Here is a 20,250-nt window from a genome sequence, read left to right on the forward strand (position 1 = left end):
AAAGTTATAGATTGTTCGTAGTAAGAAAGGAAAAGCCAAGACCCAGCAGTTTACCAAGGCTCAGATCCACACAATGTAAGGTCTGGGGACAGAGCCCTGAGAGAGAGTGCTTGTCTAGCCAAGGCCAGCCCCTCCCTTGGTCTCCAGTACTACTAAACAAACAGCAGCAAGAAAAACAGATATTTTTCCATGTCGAGGTGCCAAAATACAGCCTAGGTGCTACAGCACTGGTTCTCAATCTGTGGGTCGCGACCCCTGTGGGACTCACTAATCAGAAAGCTTATATATCTGGTGTTTACATTATCATTCATACAAGTAACTAAACTATAATGATGCAGTAGGAAGGAAATAATTTGATGGGGGGGGTGGTCACTACAACATGGGGAATTGTATTAAAGGGTGGCAGCATTAGGAAGATAGAAAACCCACTATGCTAGAGACAAAAGATGAAGAAAATAGGCCTTTGCCCAAAGTATTGCTCTTCTAGCAGAGAGGAGACAATGAAAGCCATCAACATAGTAGACTGCAGAAGTTGGTGCCCCTGAGTGCAAGCTGCAGTCAGCAGACCCTAGCCTCTTGCCCACTCTGTTCTCTCTTCTCTCTCTTGTGAAAATCTAAATGAGTATATGTTGGTTTTTAAAAGTTATTTTAGAGGTGAAATACTTTGTTCACGGCAGATTTGAGATGTTTAGCTCACTCAACGCCTGCAGTGAGCCCAGAACAAAGGTAGTGCTGCGTGTGTGTGTGTGTGTGTGTGTGTGTGTGTGTGTGTGTGTGTGTGTAAGGGTGTTTCATCTACATTGGTGTCTGTGCCACACATGCATGCTTGGTGCCTGTGGAGTCCAGGAGAAACGTTGAAGAAAGTGCTGCCGCTTGGCGGGCGTGGTCAGTGAGAGGCAGGGCTAGAAGCTGAGTCCCAGTAGCCAGCTCCAAGGTGGGGGGGGGGGGGCTTGGGGAGGACTGGGAGTGGGGGGAGTAGGGAGGCTCTTGCATTCCTCTGGTGTTCTCATTCAATAGATTTTAAGCAAGTGGAGATTTCTCTCCTCAAGGAGAAAAAAGGGAAAGCCCACCCCTGGCAAATGTAGAGTGCACCAGCTCGTGAGGGATTAAGGGAGCACATTTCTTCCATGCTGAACTATGGCTATTTCAGGATGGGGGCACAGGCAGAGGGTGGGAGGTGCCCCCTCCCCATTGGGGTGTGACAGGGAAGGCTAGGGGATGTCAAGAACATGAAAAGCTTCACACCCGGCCCTAAATGGAGGCCCTCACTTCCCACTAACCCAGGCTAATCCAAGTGGCCTCCTGAAGATCTCCCTCGCAAAGCTGCCGCTTCCTTCAGTGGGAAAGCACCTGCACAGCGGGTGGACAAACTGTCTAGGGAGGCCTGTGCCTGTGTTGACACAACAGGCTCCTTCATGCTTGGTGCTCGCCTGGAATACCATCGGTGGCAGGCAAGTCGGAAGACAATGGGAATATTGTCATCACCAGGAAGCAGAGCCAAGGCGAGACCCCTGCAGGCTCAGTACAGACAGCAGGGCAGTGCAGACTCACACCTCCAACTGTCAGAGACTGCACTAGATTCTTGGTGGTTTAAAATAACGTTGAATATTCAAATGACGTTGCATAGAGGCAGATGCATACATATGAAGAAGCTGGTGGCTTTGAAAATTAAGAAATGACAGATTCACAGAGCTGTTTTGGAGGTGCCACACTTAAAGGACACGCACAGCAGGACTCCTGGGGGATCTTGATTAAATGATGTCACCACTCTGGGCACTGCTTTTCTTCCCCAGTCAAAGCAGACAGTGGATAGGTGGTCTGCCCAAACCCAGCACTTCTGCATAACTCTGTAGATTGTTCCAGAACAATTTTAGAGACTGCTTTTTAAAACTGAAACAAAATGTAGAAAAATGACAATTTCTTTTCCAGGCTATTAATACACAAATGGTGCAGAGATCATCTTCCCAATATATAGCAGTATTGTTGTCCATCACCTCCACAGAAATGCTTACTTTTTTGTTGTTGCTGTTTTTTGTTTTTTCAAGACAGGGTTTCTCTGTGTAGCCTTGGCTGTCCTGGACTCGCTTTGTAGACCAGGCTGGCCTCGAACTCACAGCGATCTTCCTGCCTCTGCCTCCTGAGTGCTGGGATTAAAGGAGTGTGTCACCACTGCCTAGCTCCAGAAATGCTTAATTAATGTTCACTCTTCAGAGAAAAGGTGCTTCAAATTCCACCAGGATTTAGTATTTTTAGTGTGTTCATTTTATGAAATACAAACATCCTAACTATTAAATACATACGTACTGGTGGGTTTTTTTTTTATCATAAATGTTTTGATTTACTTTAGAAAATGAAACAAATCATTGTTCAATTCTGGATGAAAATTAACCCATAAGCCAACTAAAAATAAACTCTTTTAACAGATAATCTGTAACCCAAATTAAAACCACATCTTTATGTATATAGAACAAATAGAATTACCATTGGCAATTATGAACTGTAGGAAAAAAATATTTTAAGTGACTCTTCATTCAGGGTATGATGAGATAAGCCTACACAAGTGTCTGCTGTGACCTATGCTTGTCGATACTATTATTTTATGAATTTCACCTTAAATTGAGTAACAAATTTTGTAGTTAGTAGAATTAGCTCATAAGCTGGAGGGAAATTTAACAAAAAGTTTCAAGCAACAATATCTACAATAATAAGAACAGAAAACATTCCAGAAATCTATCAATAAGATGAGGAAATAAAGTGTGGTATATTTATGCTCTATGCACTATAATGAAAATGTGTGAACTGCTGTCACACACAAGAACAAGGAGGAAGCTTAGAATTACAATACCATGTGAAAAGGTGAGTCACATAAAATATGCTCAGTTACACTGAGGTGGCACCCAAAGTGAGCAAGGCAAAACTACACACGACAGGGACACAAAACTACAGAGAAAAGCAACCATAGCGGAGCACTGAGACACGGATAACCTCTAGCGTGGACAGGCATCAAGCAGAAATGCTCTTTTCCAAAGAGGTTGACAGGTGTATTGTTGCTCATTTTATTGTTATTCTTGATGTCCAAGCTGTATTTTATTGATAGTTTCACCTGCTTGATGGGTGTGTGTGTGTGTGTGTGTGTGTGTGTGTGTGTGTGTGTGTGTGCTTACACTTGGGATTGAACCTAAGGCCTGTGAGTGCTAAGTACACTCCATCACTGAACCACACCCCAACTCAATCTTAAATCAAAATAACAATGATTTGAAGTGTATTTAATGATCTGCATCGTAGAACAGACCTGGGTTAGTGAAACAGAGTAGACAAGAGTGGCACACCACCCATCGCTAACTCACCTTACAAACTTGGCATAAAATACATTCCTAGGACTTCAGCTATATGAGATTTGGGAGACTCTAAAAGAAGAAAATGAAGGAGAAAGATTACCTAATTTTTGTGGAAGTAGATCTTAAGAGTTTTAAAATCAACTAATACAAATCAAACCGATAATAATTAAACTAAGAGCAGGAGGCCCTCCAACACACACACACACACACACACACACACACACATAAATAAAATGTTCTATTCAAAAATATGTGTATTGCTGACAATCCACTATTCTCTATGCAACATTGTGCTTTTAAAAACAAAATTTTCAGATGACTAAGATCTAAATTGGGCAGCAGTGACCACTCTGTGTGTTAAGGTTTGGATTTTTCTTCTGTGCCTTTACCCACATTGTTTATGGGGTTTGCTTGGCAAAAACAAAAACAAGAAACAAGAAACAAGAAACAAGCCCCGAGACTGCTTCCCCTGAAGGTATCCCCGTCCAGCCAGGAGAGTCACTTCCTCTTCTCTTCCATCCTGTTCCTTCCAGGGGAGGGAGGTCTCATGTGATCCCTTCTCATGTAAATTGCCCTGTGTCCACCATAAGTGAGCTCATGTAAAACACTCAGAGTGTCACGAGATAAGCACATGCAAGTGTCTGCTGTGACGTATGCTTGCCAGGACTCTTACTTTATAAACTTCACCTTAAACTGAGTACGGAAATTTGTACTTAGTAGAATTTTACCAACCAAAATCTATAATTTATTCCTCTGAAATTAACTGGCTTTGTGACTCCCCAGCTCTGTTTCTGGTAAGGACTAAATCTAGAAGCTTCTCAGCCTAGAGTCTGGGTTAACCCTATAAGGCAGAGGCAGCTATAGAAAACCAGCTTACTTTCACACACCGTGTTCCCCTCAAGGGCTTTGCTCAAAGGCTGCCTCACCGCAAGTAAACTTTCTAAACAGAAGCACAGAAGAGCTGGAGGACCACACTCTGTCCTTCCTCAAAGGCTTTAGGAGCTCCTGACCTGGGCACTGGGGAACCCACAGACACAGAGAGACAGAGACATCTCTCTATTCTGAGGGCCGGCTGGCCACAGTCAACTGCCTCGTTCTGTTCTGAGCTCTCTTTCCAGCCAGGGATGTGGTGAATGGCTACATAACTTTTATTTGTATTTAGTATTATTTCTAGGGATGGGTGACAAGCTAAAGCCAATTAAGAAGCATATGAACCGTCACCAAATCTCAAGCTGAAAGCATCAGTCATGTTGAAACTCCAGTCTGTCTGCACTTGTCACCCTCAGATTCCCTGCAGGAAAAACAGTGTGGGTTGAAACAGCAGAAGGAGATGAATACAAGTATTTTTATTGAATTCCAAACCACTTTATTGTGGCTGAAACTCAACCCCTTTATTGTAAGTATTTGGAGGGGTAGATTCGAGACAGGGTTTCTCTGTGTGCACCTGGCTGTGCTGGAATTAGCACAGATCGCCTTGCCTCTGCCTCTTCAGTGCCGGGATTTAAGGTGTATGCCACCACTGCCAGGCTTGTAAGTATTTTTGACTGCTCTCTTGGTACAGAATTATTTCTAGAAAAATTTGGGAAGTCGTCCTAGGATCCCAAGTCTGACCTCAATTTTAAGATTCTTTGGGAAGATCCCTCTTAACGCTCACCTTCAGCCCTTCATGTGTCAAATATGACAGCATCACCAGGGCCGGTGATGGATCAAAAGAGGTATTTGTGTGGCTCGGGATGACATCAGATGTTTGGATCCGTAACCACCTTATTTCACAACTAGGAACTCCTCTTCTAATAGCCTCTGTCAAGGGTTGGCAAAACTTTCTGGAAAATAAATACTTACAGCTTTTGTGAGCCAGACTGTCTCTATCAAATCTACCTGCCTCTGATGATCTCCACAAAAGATGTCATACATAATAAGTAAACCAGAGTGCATGGTTAAGTTCCAATGAAATTTTTATGTATAAATACTAGTTGAATTTCATATAATTTTCACAGATGATAAAATATTCTATCAATGTCTCTGTGACTATTTATAAATGTAAAAACTATCAATAGCTCACAGTATCCAAAAAAAAAAAAAAGATGGTCCAGATTTCAGCAGCCCCTACACCCACTTGCCTACAGAACACAACAATGTATATAATTCCAAATGCTATTTAGCTTTCCATATGCTTATATGTTTTTTTATCCTTTCAGAGCTAAATTAATATTCCTTAATCAGTCATCCTTCCTAACGCAACAGGGAGGTGGGGCTTGTCTCATAAATAGTAGAATATAAAGCATTCAAAAATTATAGTCAGGGAAGGTCCACAGAAACCAGGCCTGGGGATATTGGTTTCATTTGATTTGGTTTTATGTGCAGTGCTACAGCTGGGCCCAGGATTTCCCAAATACTAAGCTCTGCCACTGAGCTATAACCCCAGCCCAGGAAGAAGAGTGGTTTTGGCAGTATTTCCACTTGATCTTTGCTCGCACACTGTCTCTGTTCATCGAGTACACAGTTTCCTGTGTGGCACTGCCTGATACCATTGGCTGTGTTAAAATACAGGCATGAGGATTTTTCATGATCTGGCATGATGACACTTTTTAAGGCATCATTAATGTGTGCGATAATTAGGCTACATGTGTGGCGGGGCGGGCTATTGCCCCATCACAAATCGGTGGCTGCCGTGGGTGAGCAGGAACGCCTCTGCAAGGAGCATGTATGCATAGGGCCACCTCCAAATGCAGTATTCCAGTATTCCACTCTTCTGTTTAACATTTGTTTTTCTCCTGAGGACAGCAGATGCCAAGCAAGCATCTCAGGACCCTGCTGTAGTCCGGTGGCTTGCTTCCTCATGCCTGACATTTCATTCTTCATTTGCCCAGCATTCCTACACACACACACACACACACACACACACACACACACACACACACACACAATATCTTGCTTATCTGGATTCCCAAGTCTCACAGAATGTTTTCAACAAGCTGCTAAAGATCCCTAAGTTCAACTGAATCCTGTCCCAGCTAGTCAAGACTCAGACTATGGCTCAAGGACCTTCAGAGACTTGACCATTCTACCTTGCCGTCATAGCACACCATGTTATCCTATCCTCTTGTTTCCTCTCTCACAGCACCCCCATCTTGAATGTGGAAGAGGACACTAGATCTTGTTTATAGTACTCAACATTTGAGCAGTTGGCCAGATGCACTGCCCTGGGCATAGGGTTCCCTTTGTGCCATGGGAGTTAGAACCGCTTGACCTTTTGAGATACAATTCCAGAAAGGTCCATGCAGAACTCTTATTTACACAGTCCTTCCACACAATGATCATCTATCATTACCACTCAGAAGATGACCAAACCGTGCCACAACGATTCAAAAGTATAAAATGGGGCTTCATGTAGAATGTACCCCAAATCACAGACTCAGAAATAAACTAGGAAAGCAATTCACCCTCAAACTGCCACTTTCTGCCATCCTATCTAATTACTAAAAATATGTTTCAGTCAAGTTATTTCCTCCTTTGTACTCTGAAATAAAAGAACATGAGCTCTATACTCCTCTAAAAGACTGAACTCTACTCTTATGAAATCAAACTCCTTGAGAAGTTTTTCTGCTTTTCTAATGCAGTTCTGGAGTTCCTACCACCCACGTGAGGAAACATTTCCTGTGGGCAATTAATCCTAAGAAAGTCCTATGGAAAAGACAGCAACAAAGCTCATTTTGTGCGGCTGCAGTATTGACCTGTTTGTGTCACTCAGTTAAATTTATAAAACTTGAGTTCCCATTGTAAAACAGAATGGCGGGAGGAATGAAGCAAACCTATCCAGGAAGACCTGGACTCAAGCCACTCACAGACCCCCCCCCCCCACGCTGCCTCAAAAGGCATCAAGCACAATCACATAATCCAAACGGATGCCTGGAGGAAAGTGGGGGGGGGGGGTTGAGAGAGAGAGAGTTAATTTTGCTTGAGTTTAATTCACAAATAATAGTAATCTTTCCCTAAAGAGCCACGCCTCAATCAACTGAAAAGACATTCTTCTTATAAGATAATTATTTTTAATAGGAGCTTTCAATTACTGAGTGCTTTGTTTCCAGGAACAAGGCTTAATAGCTTTATAAACACCATCTTATTTAATCTAAACAACTAACCTTACTGTGTAGTCATTATTATCTCCCATTTTATAGATGAGGAAGTTGAGTGTCAGAGAGGTTAAAGTGGCTTGCCTAAGGTCACACAGACAATAAAACACAGACAAACGCCGGACTGTCTAACTAACTCAAACCTGTACACAGTATGCCTCCACCAAATAGCCTCGTGTTGCTGCCATCCATGGGACACAAATTACACTTCAAACAGTTATCCACAATCCAGTCATTCCTAAGCTTGAGTGTCCAAGAAATCTTTCTAAAACAAAGATTGTGACCATTTTTTTTAATCAAATCTTGTCATTTATAGCAAAATGAATGGAACCAAAGAACAGTATATCAAGTGAAATAAGCCAGGCAAGGATGGGGGGGAAGTGGACCATAGGTGTCAAAAAAAAGAGGTTAGTTAGAAGCTTAAGCATTTTTATTCTATAGCACAGTGAGGATCTGCAGTTACAACAGTCTATGATATATGCTGTGGGCAAGTAGATGGAGCTCAAAACACAGAGAAGTGAGGCCTGTTCAAGGACGCAGAAATGATAGTTACAGGTTTTGACCATTAAATACTGCATGGTGTTTTGTATTATCACATTATACCCCAATGCACGTCCCAATTAAAATGGAAATAAGTGGAAACTGGACCAGAGTTGTTAAGCATTTTCTAGCCCATTCATAACAATGAAGGAATGCAGTGTCCACCCTTGATTCTTCTGTGAAAAGCTTTACTCAATGAGTCAAAGATCAAAGATGCCCAAGAAAGACTCAGCGAACGTCACCCAGGAACAAGTGAGTCACAGAAGCAGATGACAGCAGGTCTGAAACCTCCTGATGACCAGTTCTTTCATTTCCCACCCAAAATCCCATTGCCTCGCAGAATTTCTCCAGAATCATGGAACACCTCAGTCACAAGAAAAACTGGACTTTACTATATATGCTATAAGCACAGACACAAATATATATATGAAGCCAGCATGAAGGGAAACAGATTTGAATTCTAATTTACATGCCTAATAATCACATGAAGCATGTAACTTTACATTGAAAGAGACACATGATCCAATCTCAAGTCTGCCACTTACCTATCATTTTCCGTAGACAGTTGTAATGGGAACTACTTTATATAGGGTCTCCATTTAGTTTAACTGCCTGCACGTCTACAAGTTCTTAATACAGAGTCTGGAACACAGCTGAGTTTTGCCCCCAACATCCTAAACAGCAGAACACATTCTGTTTAGGCTAACTGTTCCAAGCATTAAAGGCAGAATACTCCAGTACAAACAAACAAATAAATAAAAAAACATAGCTAGCCCTCTGACAGAGCAATCTGTTATGCCGTGATCTGAACAGACAACTTTAAAAATAAGTTTCCAGTAGACCCAGTTGTCTGATGTGCTAAAAGCATTCCTGAGTTAGCATGATATCCAGGAAAAAACAAAATTAACAACACTGTCCAAATAAAATTTTCTCAGGCGTGACGTACCAATTTTTTTTCAATAAAACAAATTTAATCATGGAAAAGAAGTAACTTAGATTTATCTCCCCTTTCTTCCCCTCAGGGAAAGCCTCAGGGAATATCCTACATCTTAACCTTTCTTGTTTGATGATTTGTCTTTTGAGACAAGGTGGCCTTGACTGGGCTGGATCTCCTTGTGTAGAACAGGCTGGCCTGAAACCCACAGAGATCTGCCTGCCTCTGTCTCCTGAGTGCAGGGAGTAAGGGACTGCACCACCATGCCTAGTTCAAATAGTACTTTTTTTTTAAAGATTTATTTTTATTTTTCATTTACGTGCATATATTTGGGGTCAGGGTGCTTAGCTAAGAAGCCCGGTTGGGGGGCGGGGCGTTGGATCAGCAGCTGGAGTTACAGGCTACCGTTAGTCAGCTGCTGGATATGAGCACTGAACTGACTCTAGGCACTAAGAAAGGACAATGGGTACACTTAACCACTGAGCCGCCCCTCCAGCCCTGTCCTAGGTCATTTCAGCACAAAGGCTCAAAAGCAGATCTACCAGATGTGACACCAACGTACAGACCTATAGAGCTTGCAGAAGGATGCCCCCTGCATTTTTCTCACAGACATACGCATGGCTGCATGGAAGGTTTCTGGAATTCAGTCATCCTCCTTATCCTTATCCAGTGATGTGTGTCTGTAGCCTCCACAGATAGATGAAAGTATCCTGTACCAATCTCTCTGGTGTTCTTCCGGCATCTTGCCATACATGTATATCTATCACAAAGCTTGATTTATTAACCGCAACAGGTGACTAACAATAAAATAGAACAATTGTAACAATGTACTGTAATAGTGTAAGAGTGGTGTCCTGCTCCTGCCAACATCTTATTGAACTGTTCTCACCCTTTTTGCAATGTTGTGAGATGTGAGATGTATCTTTACTGAAATATTTATTTGGACATAAAGGAGTGTCTGGGGAATAGGGGATGCTTTGGCAAACTCAGTTGTACCAACTACTCCACGTGAAGGAGGGTAGAGCTCACAAAGGGCTATATTTTCGCCAAAATGTCTAAAAGCAGTATTTCTAAATTAGGCCTACCACGCAATGATAATTAAAATGTCTGGGCTGCTAAGATAGCTAAATAAAGCATCTGCCACTATACTTGTCATTACTGAATAATGTCGTTGAGATTAGCACCTCCAAACAACAAGATGACCACTTATTACTGGTAGCAGACATCTCTCTGGAGATCACCATGGTAACATTCATCCCTTCCAACAATCCCTGACACCACACACTGAACAGTTTTTAAATGAAATCACGCTTACAAAATATAAAGAAAATCCTTACATGGTATACTAAGAGTCTTATCCTCCCTTGATGAAGAAACTTCAATTTAACATCACATTCTTTGACATTTACTCTCAATCATCCTAACCAATTTTTGAAAATTAAAATACCAGTACCAATGACATTGGCCAAAAGCCAAGGGCAGCATCTCGCCCTGTCAGCAAGTATTTATAAAAGTAGGATGCAAAGCAAAGGCAGTTTGTTAGGACTGTAAGCACTGTAAGGAAGAACTCCCAATAACTCAGGCTTACATAATTACAGATACATATTAGCAGGGAGCAACAATTAAGAGCTAGGAGTCATGATAATTCCTTCAGGAGCTCAGGGTTTCTTTGACTGCGTGCCAAAGCATTGGTAGGGGCACAGAAGTTACTCTGGAGAGATGTAATGCTGTCACCCAGGCAGGGAAGGTGGGCCAGACCCCAAACTCAGGTTCAGAAGCCACAGTGGCTGTTCCTGTACCTAATTATAAAGTAACCTTGTGTCCGCACTGCGAAACTGTCGACAAGCTCTGTGTTTAAAAGCTTTTGTCTCAGGATGAAAAAAGCTATTGAGGAAGCCATCAAAAGTTCCCTGAGATTAAGAGTTTCATGGATATGTGTGGTCCCTTACCCTATCACTTTTCAATGTTTATGTTATGAAAAGTTTCAACTATACAGAGAAGTTTAAAGAATCGTACTAGAAACATCTGTGTACCCACCGCCAAGTGACAGATTTGTAGTGCTTAGACTAAGTCCCACTAGGCCCTTTTTAATGGTAAATAGTTACATAGGAAAATAAACATGTATAGACAGCGCTCCCCACTTCCATCCCACTGCCTGCTAATATCCTGTACCACCATGAATGTTGTCACTCTATAAATAGCGTCGGACTACACACATCAATCTACAGTTTGTTCATCCCCAGCATTTTTATTTCTAAAAATGGTACATGTTGACATAAGCACATTTAGTTCATTTATTTTTTAATTACTACATAAAGTTTATTGCATAGTTACAGCACATGTTATTTTGTTCCCTGAAAGGCTAGTTGGGTTGGTTGTTTGTTTTTAATTTCCCCTAATCTAAAAAACACAGGAATGACCACTCTTATCTGTGTCCCATCTCCCATGACTCCACAAGGCACAGCTTCCCAAGGCACGGCACTGCGGGGCACACACACACACACACACACACACCCCTGCGGCGTCGCCGGGGTCGCCAGCTCTTCTGCTCAGTGATCGAACCCAAACTGGAGCCCAACTCAGCCTGCACAAAGCCCCAGGTTTGATCCCACCACCAAAACATAAAATCTGTAAATCCTCTCAAAGTAATCAGACTCGGCAGCACTCTAACATTGGCACCTGGGGTTTGAGACGGCCAGTCTCTCTACAGCGTGGTCCTTAGCCACGGCTGCCAGCTCCTCTGCTTTGCCTTTGCCATCTTGTTGCATTTTCCTCGTCCCTGCATTTCACCGACCACCTAGTTCTCCACTTCCATGAATGGTGTGGCTGCACCTCTAGTAATGTGACTTAACTAACAAACAGAGATAATACTATACACCCCCTCCCAGGGATGTTTTAAATCTGACTTTAAAATCATTTATTTCATGTCAGTCAGAGAAAGGGGGAAAAAAAAAAACCAGTGGGCCAGCTAGATGGCTTAGTACTTGCCACCAGAGCTGACAACATTGAGTTTGATCACTTGGCCCCATGTGGTGGACGGGGAAAACTGACACCTACTAGTATTATTATGGCTATGCATGTGAGTAGCACAGTGAGGGCTAACTAAGTTAACTGAGGTTAAGCGCAGTGTTTCTGCCATTTGTCCCAAGCTTGTAGCTGCCACTGGATGATTACTGCAAGTCTCAGAGAGAGGATTCTTTGCAATCCCTCTTGCTTATCCAGGTAGTTCCTCCAAGATAAGAAGCCATAGTGCTTCTAGTGTCCATTCAGGAAAAGGGCAGTCAGCAACCCAAGGTATTATGTAAACTAAACCTTGATACACATGTGACTGACACCTTGTTTGTGACAGGAACATTATCTTGAATCTCAGCAATTGTTATGTCACAGAGTGAAGTGAGCTCTCAATAACAGGGTGGTGGAGGCTGACAGGGACTCGCCATGCCCAAGTATTTCCTGGAGTGGAAATACAGGCCAGCCTTCATCAATTTCACTAGCCCCAAAACCATTGCATGGCCCCCACCAGGGCCACAGTGACCTCAAACATGCAAAAGGAATGGGCAATAATAGCATTTATCAAAGAACTAAGTTGTGTGTTATAGAAGTGGTAATCAAAAGCATATTAAATCAGGATGTGGTGGCACACACCTTTAATCCCAGCACTCTGGAGGCAGAGGCACACAGAGCTCTGTGAGTTTAAGGTCAGCCTGGTCTACAAATGGAGTTCCAGTCTAGCCAGGGTTGCACAGTGAGAGCCTGCCTCAAACAAACTACACTGAGCAGACATAATGACATGCGCCTACGTTCCCTTACAGAGAAGGTTGAGTTAGTAGCATTTCGAATTTGATGGGGGCTTGGACTACACCGTGAATCCCAGTCTAATACAGAGCACATAGTAAGATCTAGCCTTAAAAAAAAAAATAGACCAATAAAAAGTGTGTGCTCTGCCTAGGCTTGTGACATATTTAATGTCCGATGATCCATTGCCTCTAGCCTCTCTTCACTCGCATCTGACCTTTCCTTTGTGGATGTCTGTGCTTGCCTTTGCGACCTCAGCCGGTGGAGTCGGAAACACACACAGCTGCATGCCAGACCTATCGAGTGGTCCTGACATCAGCACCCTTCGGTGGCTGCCATGGGCTTCTCATATGTGCTTTCATATCAGCTAAAGCTTGCGGTTACCACCCCCCTGTAATCAATTTAAACTGGCACTGGGACACCAGGATCCCCTCAGGAACTGCACTCAGGTCCTCTCTCCTCTGCAGAGTTGACTTGAGACACAACTACAGCCCAAATATAATTAGGCTGCCTTCTGAAATCATCTAGGTGCAAGGCTTTCTTCCTCACACGGGTGCCAAGTTTCCACTTTCAAGAACTTAAACTGCCGTATAAAATGCTCTCGCAAGGATGAGTAATTAGACACTGTAATGGAAAATTAACTGTGTTTTTATTTAGAACACTTATTTTAACAAGACTTTTTTTCCTAACTATTATTAAATCGCAATAAAAATAAATTAAATCCTGAGAGTTTACAAAGACATTCTGTTTTGAAAAAAAAAATAACAGTAAATGAACACTCCCCCTGGAGAGTATTTATTTTGTTGATGCCATAATGTTTGTGCAAGGTCCTGATCAGAACCTCAATATTAATGAGACCTAATGCCAAGTCTATATCTCTGCTCCACCACAGTAGCAGGGCGGGGGGAGGGCACCATTTGCTGCCCTCCAGCAGATAAAACAGCAGACACTGATATGTCAGTGCCCGGCAATTCCCTCAGTCCTTAGTCCTTTTTCTTTCTCTACTGTCCTGTTGCTTGAAGCATACACGTGTCCTTGTAGCAGAATGCTTTGTGACCATTCCACAAGCACCTGCGGTTTTAGCGAGTTCATGAGTAGGAAGGAGGATGCTGGCTAGTTCATCTGTGAGGTGTCTCAAGAGACACACTAGAAATAGTTGTTCCACCCAAACGAAGTGGCAAACAAGTACTTCCTAAAAGAAGATGTGCACACCTCACATCACCCAAATCCTTGCAGCCCTTCAACCATATTCCAGGTAAGAGTTGGTAAACTGGCTCAGCCACGAAACTACAAATTTTACTCCATGCCTGGGCAAATGGCAAAAATGGGAGGGCTGACTCCCACCACGCGCACAGGACACAAACCAAGTATAGATGAGGAGCCACTTGGGCCATCTGAGCTGCCTCATTTCTAATCTGTCCCTGCTCCTGCGTCCCCCCAAGTATTGAAGGAGAAACAAGCCGGCCCTCAAAATGCTCTGGATGTGACATTTCGTCAGCCGCTTACTCCCTGGCATGAGTGTTAAAGGACAGCCAGTACCAGGCTTCGGGGGACTCCACGTAAGGTGCCTCGCATGAATCTAAGTAGAATCAAGGTTAGCCATGTGTTTTCTGTACAACAAAATGCTCCAAGCTCTCCTGTGGCACAAGGCTGAGCTTGTTCACAGAAATCCACTCTTTCTCTTTTTCTCTATCCTCTCCTCTTGTTTCTTTCTCATCTCTCTTTACAATTTAAACAACCATTTTCAGTTCTTACTGCTTCTCATATAGACAGCTAGAAAACCTGATAAAGTGTGCTAAAATTAACTTTATACTGTTTCTGCTTGTATCACAAATTCAGCCTTTCATCTCAAATAGTAAATAGCCCGCATGTATATGGACATATATATGTGTGTGTATATATAATGTCAAGAATTGTAGGCACTGGAAGAGGCATTTTAAAACTCTGAACAAAACTTCTAAATTTTTTCTATCTGCAGTTAGAAAAATCAGCACCAATAGAGACTGCTCGTAAACGATTCATAAGCTCTTAAAGCTGATTCCTAAGGAACCCCTTGCATCTCAATTTTAAGAAGGAATTGTAAGACTTAAGAGGCGGTAAGTCACCAGCTCCTCTCCCAATATATCCTGGCCCTGAGCAAGTCCCTCGTGAAGATGTGTGTCCCTCAATGTGTTCACCCTTCAAGTGGGAATGGGAGAAACCAGTGTGAGTAATTGCTAATAAAAGCCTGCTGGCCTCTGGCAGCACTGATAATGATCATTTTCCCAGACCCTGGTTTACGTTTCTCCATTAACATTCCAGGGCCCTATTCCCGAGTTCCCAAAATGCTACAGGATTTGGCCTCCAACTAAAAGAGCCTAGATTTGGGGAGTCGGTAGAACCAGCTTCATGAAGCACTTGCGCACCCCTACAACAGCAGAGTCGTGCATGTCGGGCCTCATTTCACCTTCGGCTGGTGTGACACCAGTCTTTTTGATAAATGTGCCCAAGGGACACCACCCCAAAGAACTCGTTTCTCATGGACCCACCAGAGGATAAAATGTTCTCAATGCCATCTCCTAAGATAATCACCTGTCCCAAATGTCCCTTTTAATTGGTTGACGGTCCCTTGGGTGTGACTGCACAAGTTTATCCAGGGTGTGTAACCATGATACAAGAGGCTTCCTGATTTCTGAGAATTCTGACAAGGACAGCGGTGTAAAAGATGCGTTGAACCATGTCAAAAACCAGTGTGGTGAGGTAACTTTGCAATACAGATAGGTAGAGATAGATAGATAGATAGATAGATAGATAGATAGATAGATAATAGACAGACAGATAGATAGATCCATCTCCCATCTTCCACTTGGGATGATTGACCTCTCAACCCCTGCCAGTTCCAAAGCCACAGCCAGACTTAAAGGTTTGACCTGAAGGTCACTGATAAGTTCAGCGGAACCATCCTGCCCAAGAAGGGAAAAGAAAGGGGGAAAAAGTCATGTGGCACATGCCTTTAATCCCAGCATTCAGGATGCAGAGGCAGGTGAATCACTGTGAGTTCGAGGCCAGCCTGGTCTCCAAAGCGAGTTCAGGACAGCCAAGGCTACACAGAGAAACCCTGTCTCAAAAAACAAAAACAAAAAAAAAAAAGGAACTAAACTAAACTAGTGACAAGTTCTAAAGTGACCACATACCTGTATTCTTCTCTCCAAGATAAGCATGTGAAAACAGAAGATCACCCTAACAGCAACACAAAGCTATAAGTAATTCACACTCATAGGTTTGTTTATCAATAACCTCACAGAAAGAAAGCCTCAGGGTAAACTGTTGCATGCCTGTGTTTGTGGAACAGGTTATGCATTTCCCCTGAGCACTCCTCAGATTTAGAAACTCTAACGATTTCTTAAAGATTTAAACACAGAGGCGAAGCCTCCAAAAATTACCCTGCCAACCACTTTGCAATCTAGTCCACTGTGAGGAGCCAGTTTTGCTCAAAGGATTTTCCATCAGAAAGAGTTAATGATGACACAAAATAGACACCATCAACACACCCCCAAAAACTATGCTGTATTTCTGAAATCACACAGTGTAAACGTTCAATCACTGCCACCATTTTAATATTTGAGAAATGACTTCTGACTTCCAACTGGCAATATATTTTGATTTTGTAGGAGGATTACTGTTATCAGATTTAAAGATAAGACCCACGGGTCACTTACTCAATTAAGTCAAAAATTATCCAATACTTCACTGACGGTGTGAAGGACAAACTGTTTACATGGAGGCTTTCTTTTGCTTGTCAGGTTTTTTGTTTGTTTGTTTGTTTGTTTGTTTGTTTTTAAATTTAATGATAACCTTTCCTTTAGTTTGGCTTAAAAAGAAGGATCCTCCTTCTCAGTATTTATTTAGGTGATTTAGGAGAAACTAATGGGAAAGAAAACATTTAGAGACCACTCTTGAAGAGCAAAACTATTATATTTTCAATAAAGTTCCTGTTGAAATAAATAATACTTCATTGATAATGAGTATTCCATCAAGGGGGAAGTATTTAGTAATAAATCACTGCCAGGTGATTATCTGCCTAATGAAAAAGATTTCCACTCCTCTGTTTACTTAAATACCTACTTTTATGCCTGAGGAGTTTTGATATCATGCATTGCCACTTGGATTACTAAATCTAGCAACACGGACTGCCTAATTAGGTAGAAGTCTTCTAAATGTGGCTCTTGTTCCACCCTTATCCTGTGTGTTGATTGTACATGCTTGGTCAATGGTGAAGTCAACTGTGAAGAAAATTTCAATCCTACTTTTCAGTACATTGCCTGACAAAGTTCAGTTCTGCTGGGGTTATTAAGCTGGTGGAGGTGAGCAATCTAAAAGATGAGACATTTTAATTCCAGTATAAGTTCTCATTTGCTTTGAATTTTGCATACATTGCTGCTGCCAAACATGCTGAACATCTGTCTCTATCCAGAAAAAAATATATATACGTTACAAATACATTACTGTTTCATTATAGATACCAGTAACTTACAATTTTTATTTTTTAATTAATTTTTAAAAGATTGCACTTATCCTAGCTAAGATTTTTTTTTTTTTATCCTGCATTTGACAGTTTAAAAGTACAAGGAGGCTTTGAAAGCATGAAACCCAGAGAAGTCACTAATGGGCTTCCCATGATCTCATATATGTAAGGCTTTCTCTGTAATTGTAAACCCACTAAAGGCTTACGATCTGGAAGTATGAATTATTGTAGCCAGTTTTTATGAGCTTAATTCCACTAGCAAATCCTACTTTCTATATTTTAAGTCTCAACTAGAGAAAGAAACAAGCACATTTTGAAAGAAACATTCCAGAGGGAGAATGGAAGAAGAACGGAAGGAGACTACGTCCAATAGCCAATTCTGCTGCAAAACCATCAAGGAACTTCTAGAAACATAGGCCTAGCCTGCGATGAGTGTCCACTCGCTTTTAATGCTCACAAAACTGCCTTTGAATCATTGCATTTTCTCTGCTTTATTTCCCACAGGAGGTTCCATAAATCATAGGACTTACTCAGCCTAGACTGACCGCACGACAATTGTCTGGGCCTTTCCCCTTCTCCTCTCTTTTTCCAGCATGTTTTCTTGCATGACCCAATTCTATGGCTCCTACAAGCCATGAAAAGCTGTCTTAGAATTACAGCAAAGCCCCTGAAATTCAGCAGGTATGAAACCAGGAGCCTCTCTCCTGAGTAGCAACTGTACAGGGTGCCTTGAGATTTGCCCTGGGGTGGGTGGGTGAGGGGAATCCTCAATGGGGTTTGCATTATTGTGGCAAATAGATGTTCTCATGAAGATTTAGCCTAAAACATTCACAGACTGCATGTCCGAGGCATCAAACACAGCAGACGCACAAAAACAAAACTGCCAACATTTATGGGGCATCTATCTTATTTCTAAAATCTCCTGTATGCTATCTTGTCTAGTTCATTGTTTGTAAAATTTAGTATTACAAGGCTTGCTATAGAGGATAGCAGATCTAATTCTACCTTGCTTACAAAATAGGTAATGTTCATCTTATAGCCAAACAAATGTAGCAATAACTTGATTATGGAAAGACCGAGCTGTATTTCTTATTATAGACTTAGTGACTAGACTTAACAGGACTGTCAATAGAACCAAGGGACATAGGGGAGTCCAAGCACCGCGTTATGTTTAGCAGCTTTTTAATCCCAAAAGAAGTCGTTGAGAACCACTACTAGCACACACTTTGGTTTTCTAAATAATAATTTCATGAACTTACTTCATGGCAGCCATACAACAAGCATAGCACCAAAGGCCCCTCTCATTTTTGGAAGCATTAATTTTTTTTTTTTTTTAACTAAAAAGCAGTAAGAGCTCTTAATGGAAAGTACGGTCAAGAACTTCTTTGAAAATATTCTTTTTCTTGAACTGTTTCTAGCTACACCCATTTTTTTTTCAGCCTTAATCCCCACCATGCCAAGAAACTTTGAAACCCGTAGCTTCTCTCACTGCACTCAGTGTTTTGAACGTCTTTGGATTAGTTCCCCACACATCTATTTTTTCAATATAATTACTAAATTCTGTCTCTTTCCTATTGGTGTAGCTTTTGTTGAGAGAGGACACCAGGTTTGAGGGGTGTTTTTTTTTTACTGTTACTAGTGTTGGTTTTCGTCACTTAAGACAAACAAGGGTTTGGGGTCTCTCTGCTTGTATCAAGTAGTAATCCAAAACTACTTCCCCAAAGGGAGATCTTTTTAAGTAAAGTTCGATGAGTTCAGTAGTTTGTTTTGAAGCCCAGGAAACCGGTTTACTTGTAAAATTACAAAGGAGACGTAAGAGGTTGAGCAATGTAACTCTCGGTGAAAGTTGAGACCACCAAGCTCAAGTTGAAGCCAACAAGCTCACCGCGTGAAACCACCTATAAGCACTGACTGCGGTCAAGTGTTTAAGTTTCTCACTAAAACCTATTAATGCCAGGAAGGAGGGAATTTTCTCCAAGAGGCAGGGCAGCTGGACACTCCGAGAGCCGCTTGGTCTTTACTTATCTCCCTTTCAGAGAACATTACCTGCCCGGCAGGGTTGCAAACGCTTTTGAAAGTTCATTTCTGGCGAGTCTGTTCCCCTTGCAAGGACGCAGGAAAAGAATCCTTTGGTCCCTCTGGCTCTCCGGTTGGAAAGCAGAGGCGACCGCACACGGAAGAAAAGTACCACAGCCCCACTACCTCCCAGCGATTGTCTTACCGGTACAAGAGTGCAGGGGCTTAGGTCGCACCACCAGCGATGGACACACAGAGTACAGGGAAAGTTTCTCAAAGTAGTCGCAGGTCTCCTTAGAGAGGATCTCATCGATCATGAAAGTCTTGTAGCGCCGCCTGGCTGCTTTGAGCTGGCCGGGTGAGCTGAGCCTCAGTTCCGCGTGGCAGTGCATGGTGAGCTCGGACCAGAGCCTGGCGACCTGACCGCTGCGAGCGCCGGGCGGTCCGAAACCGTGGGAGCTGGCGCGCAGGCTGGGGCCTGAGCCCCGCTCCTCGGCAGCCAGAGGGGCGGCGGGGAGGCGCGCGAACCAGAGCGGGCACGGGCGCGCCTGCTGCGTCTACACCCACCCGCCAAGCGGCATCTTCGACTACAGCCTTTTTGGAACACCGCAGCTGTCAATCAGCGCGCACTTCCTGCAGGGCCAGGTGCTGAGCGCGAGCCGAGGGGCGTCGGCCGCTACCCCACCCCTGCGCGCCTGTGCGGCCCGGGCGCTGACCTGCGCACCCAGGGTCGGACCGCTCTTTCTCACAGCCTCCCGCCGGTCTGAGTCGGGCGCTCCCCAGTTTGGCTCTCTATTTTAAGACACTCGCGTCGGTTCTCCTTTTCCCCCTCCCCCAGCTCCAGGTGTATGTACAGGAGGGTGCGCGCCCGTGTGTGTGCACGCGCAGTGCGGCCGGCGCGCGTCGCCTCCTCCAGCGAGCCCAGGCGTCCAGCCGCTGCTTTTCTGAGCCGCATCCCCTTATCCTCCCTCAGAGCCAGTCCTGCTAAAG

General features: G+C 43.1%; 1 protein-coding gene across 1 annotated transcript in view; it reads right to left on the bottom strand.

Annotated features, from left to right (window-relative positions):
- Barx2 (BARX homeobox 2) overlaps positions 1-19,985 on the bottom strand; it is a 66,892-nt gene extending 46,907 nt beyond the window's left edge. Inside the window, exon 1 of the mRNA XM_051156127.1 lies at positions 19,466-19,985. Within this exon, the coding sequence (XP_051012084.1) occupies positions 19,466-19,652 (187 nt within the window). The 5' untranslated portion in view covers positions 19,653-19,985. The remainder of the gene's footprint in view (positions 1-19,465) is intronic.
- Between the last annotated feature and the right edge of the window lie 265 nt (positions 19,986-20,250).

This window comes from Acomys russatus, chromosome 14, assembly GCF_903995435.1.
Source record: "Acomys russatus chromosome 14, mAcoRus1.1, whole genome shotgun sequence".
Classification (NCBI taxonomy): Eukaryota; Metazoa; Chordata; class Mammalia; order Rodentia; family Muridae; genus Acomys; species Acomys russatus.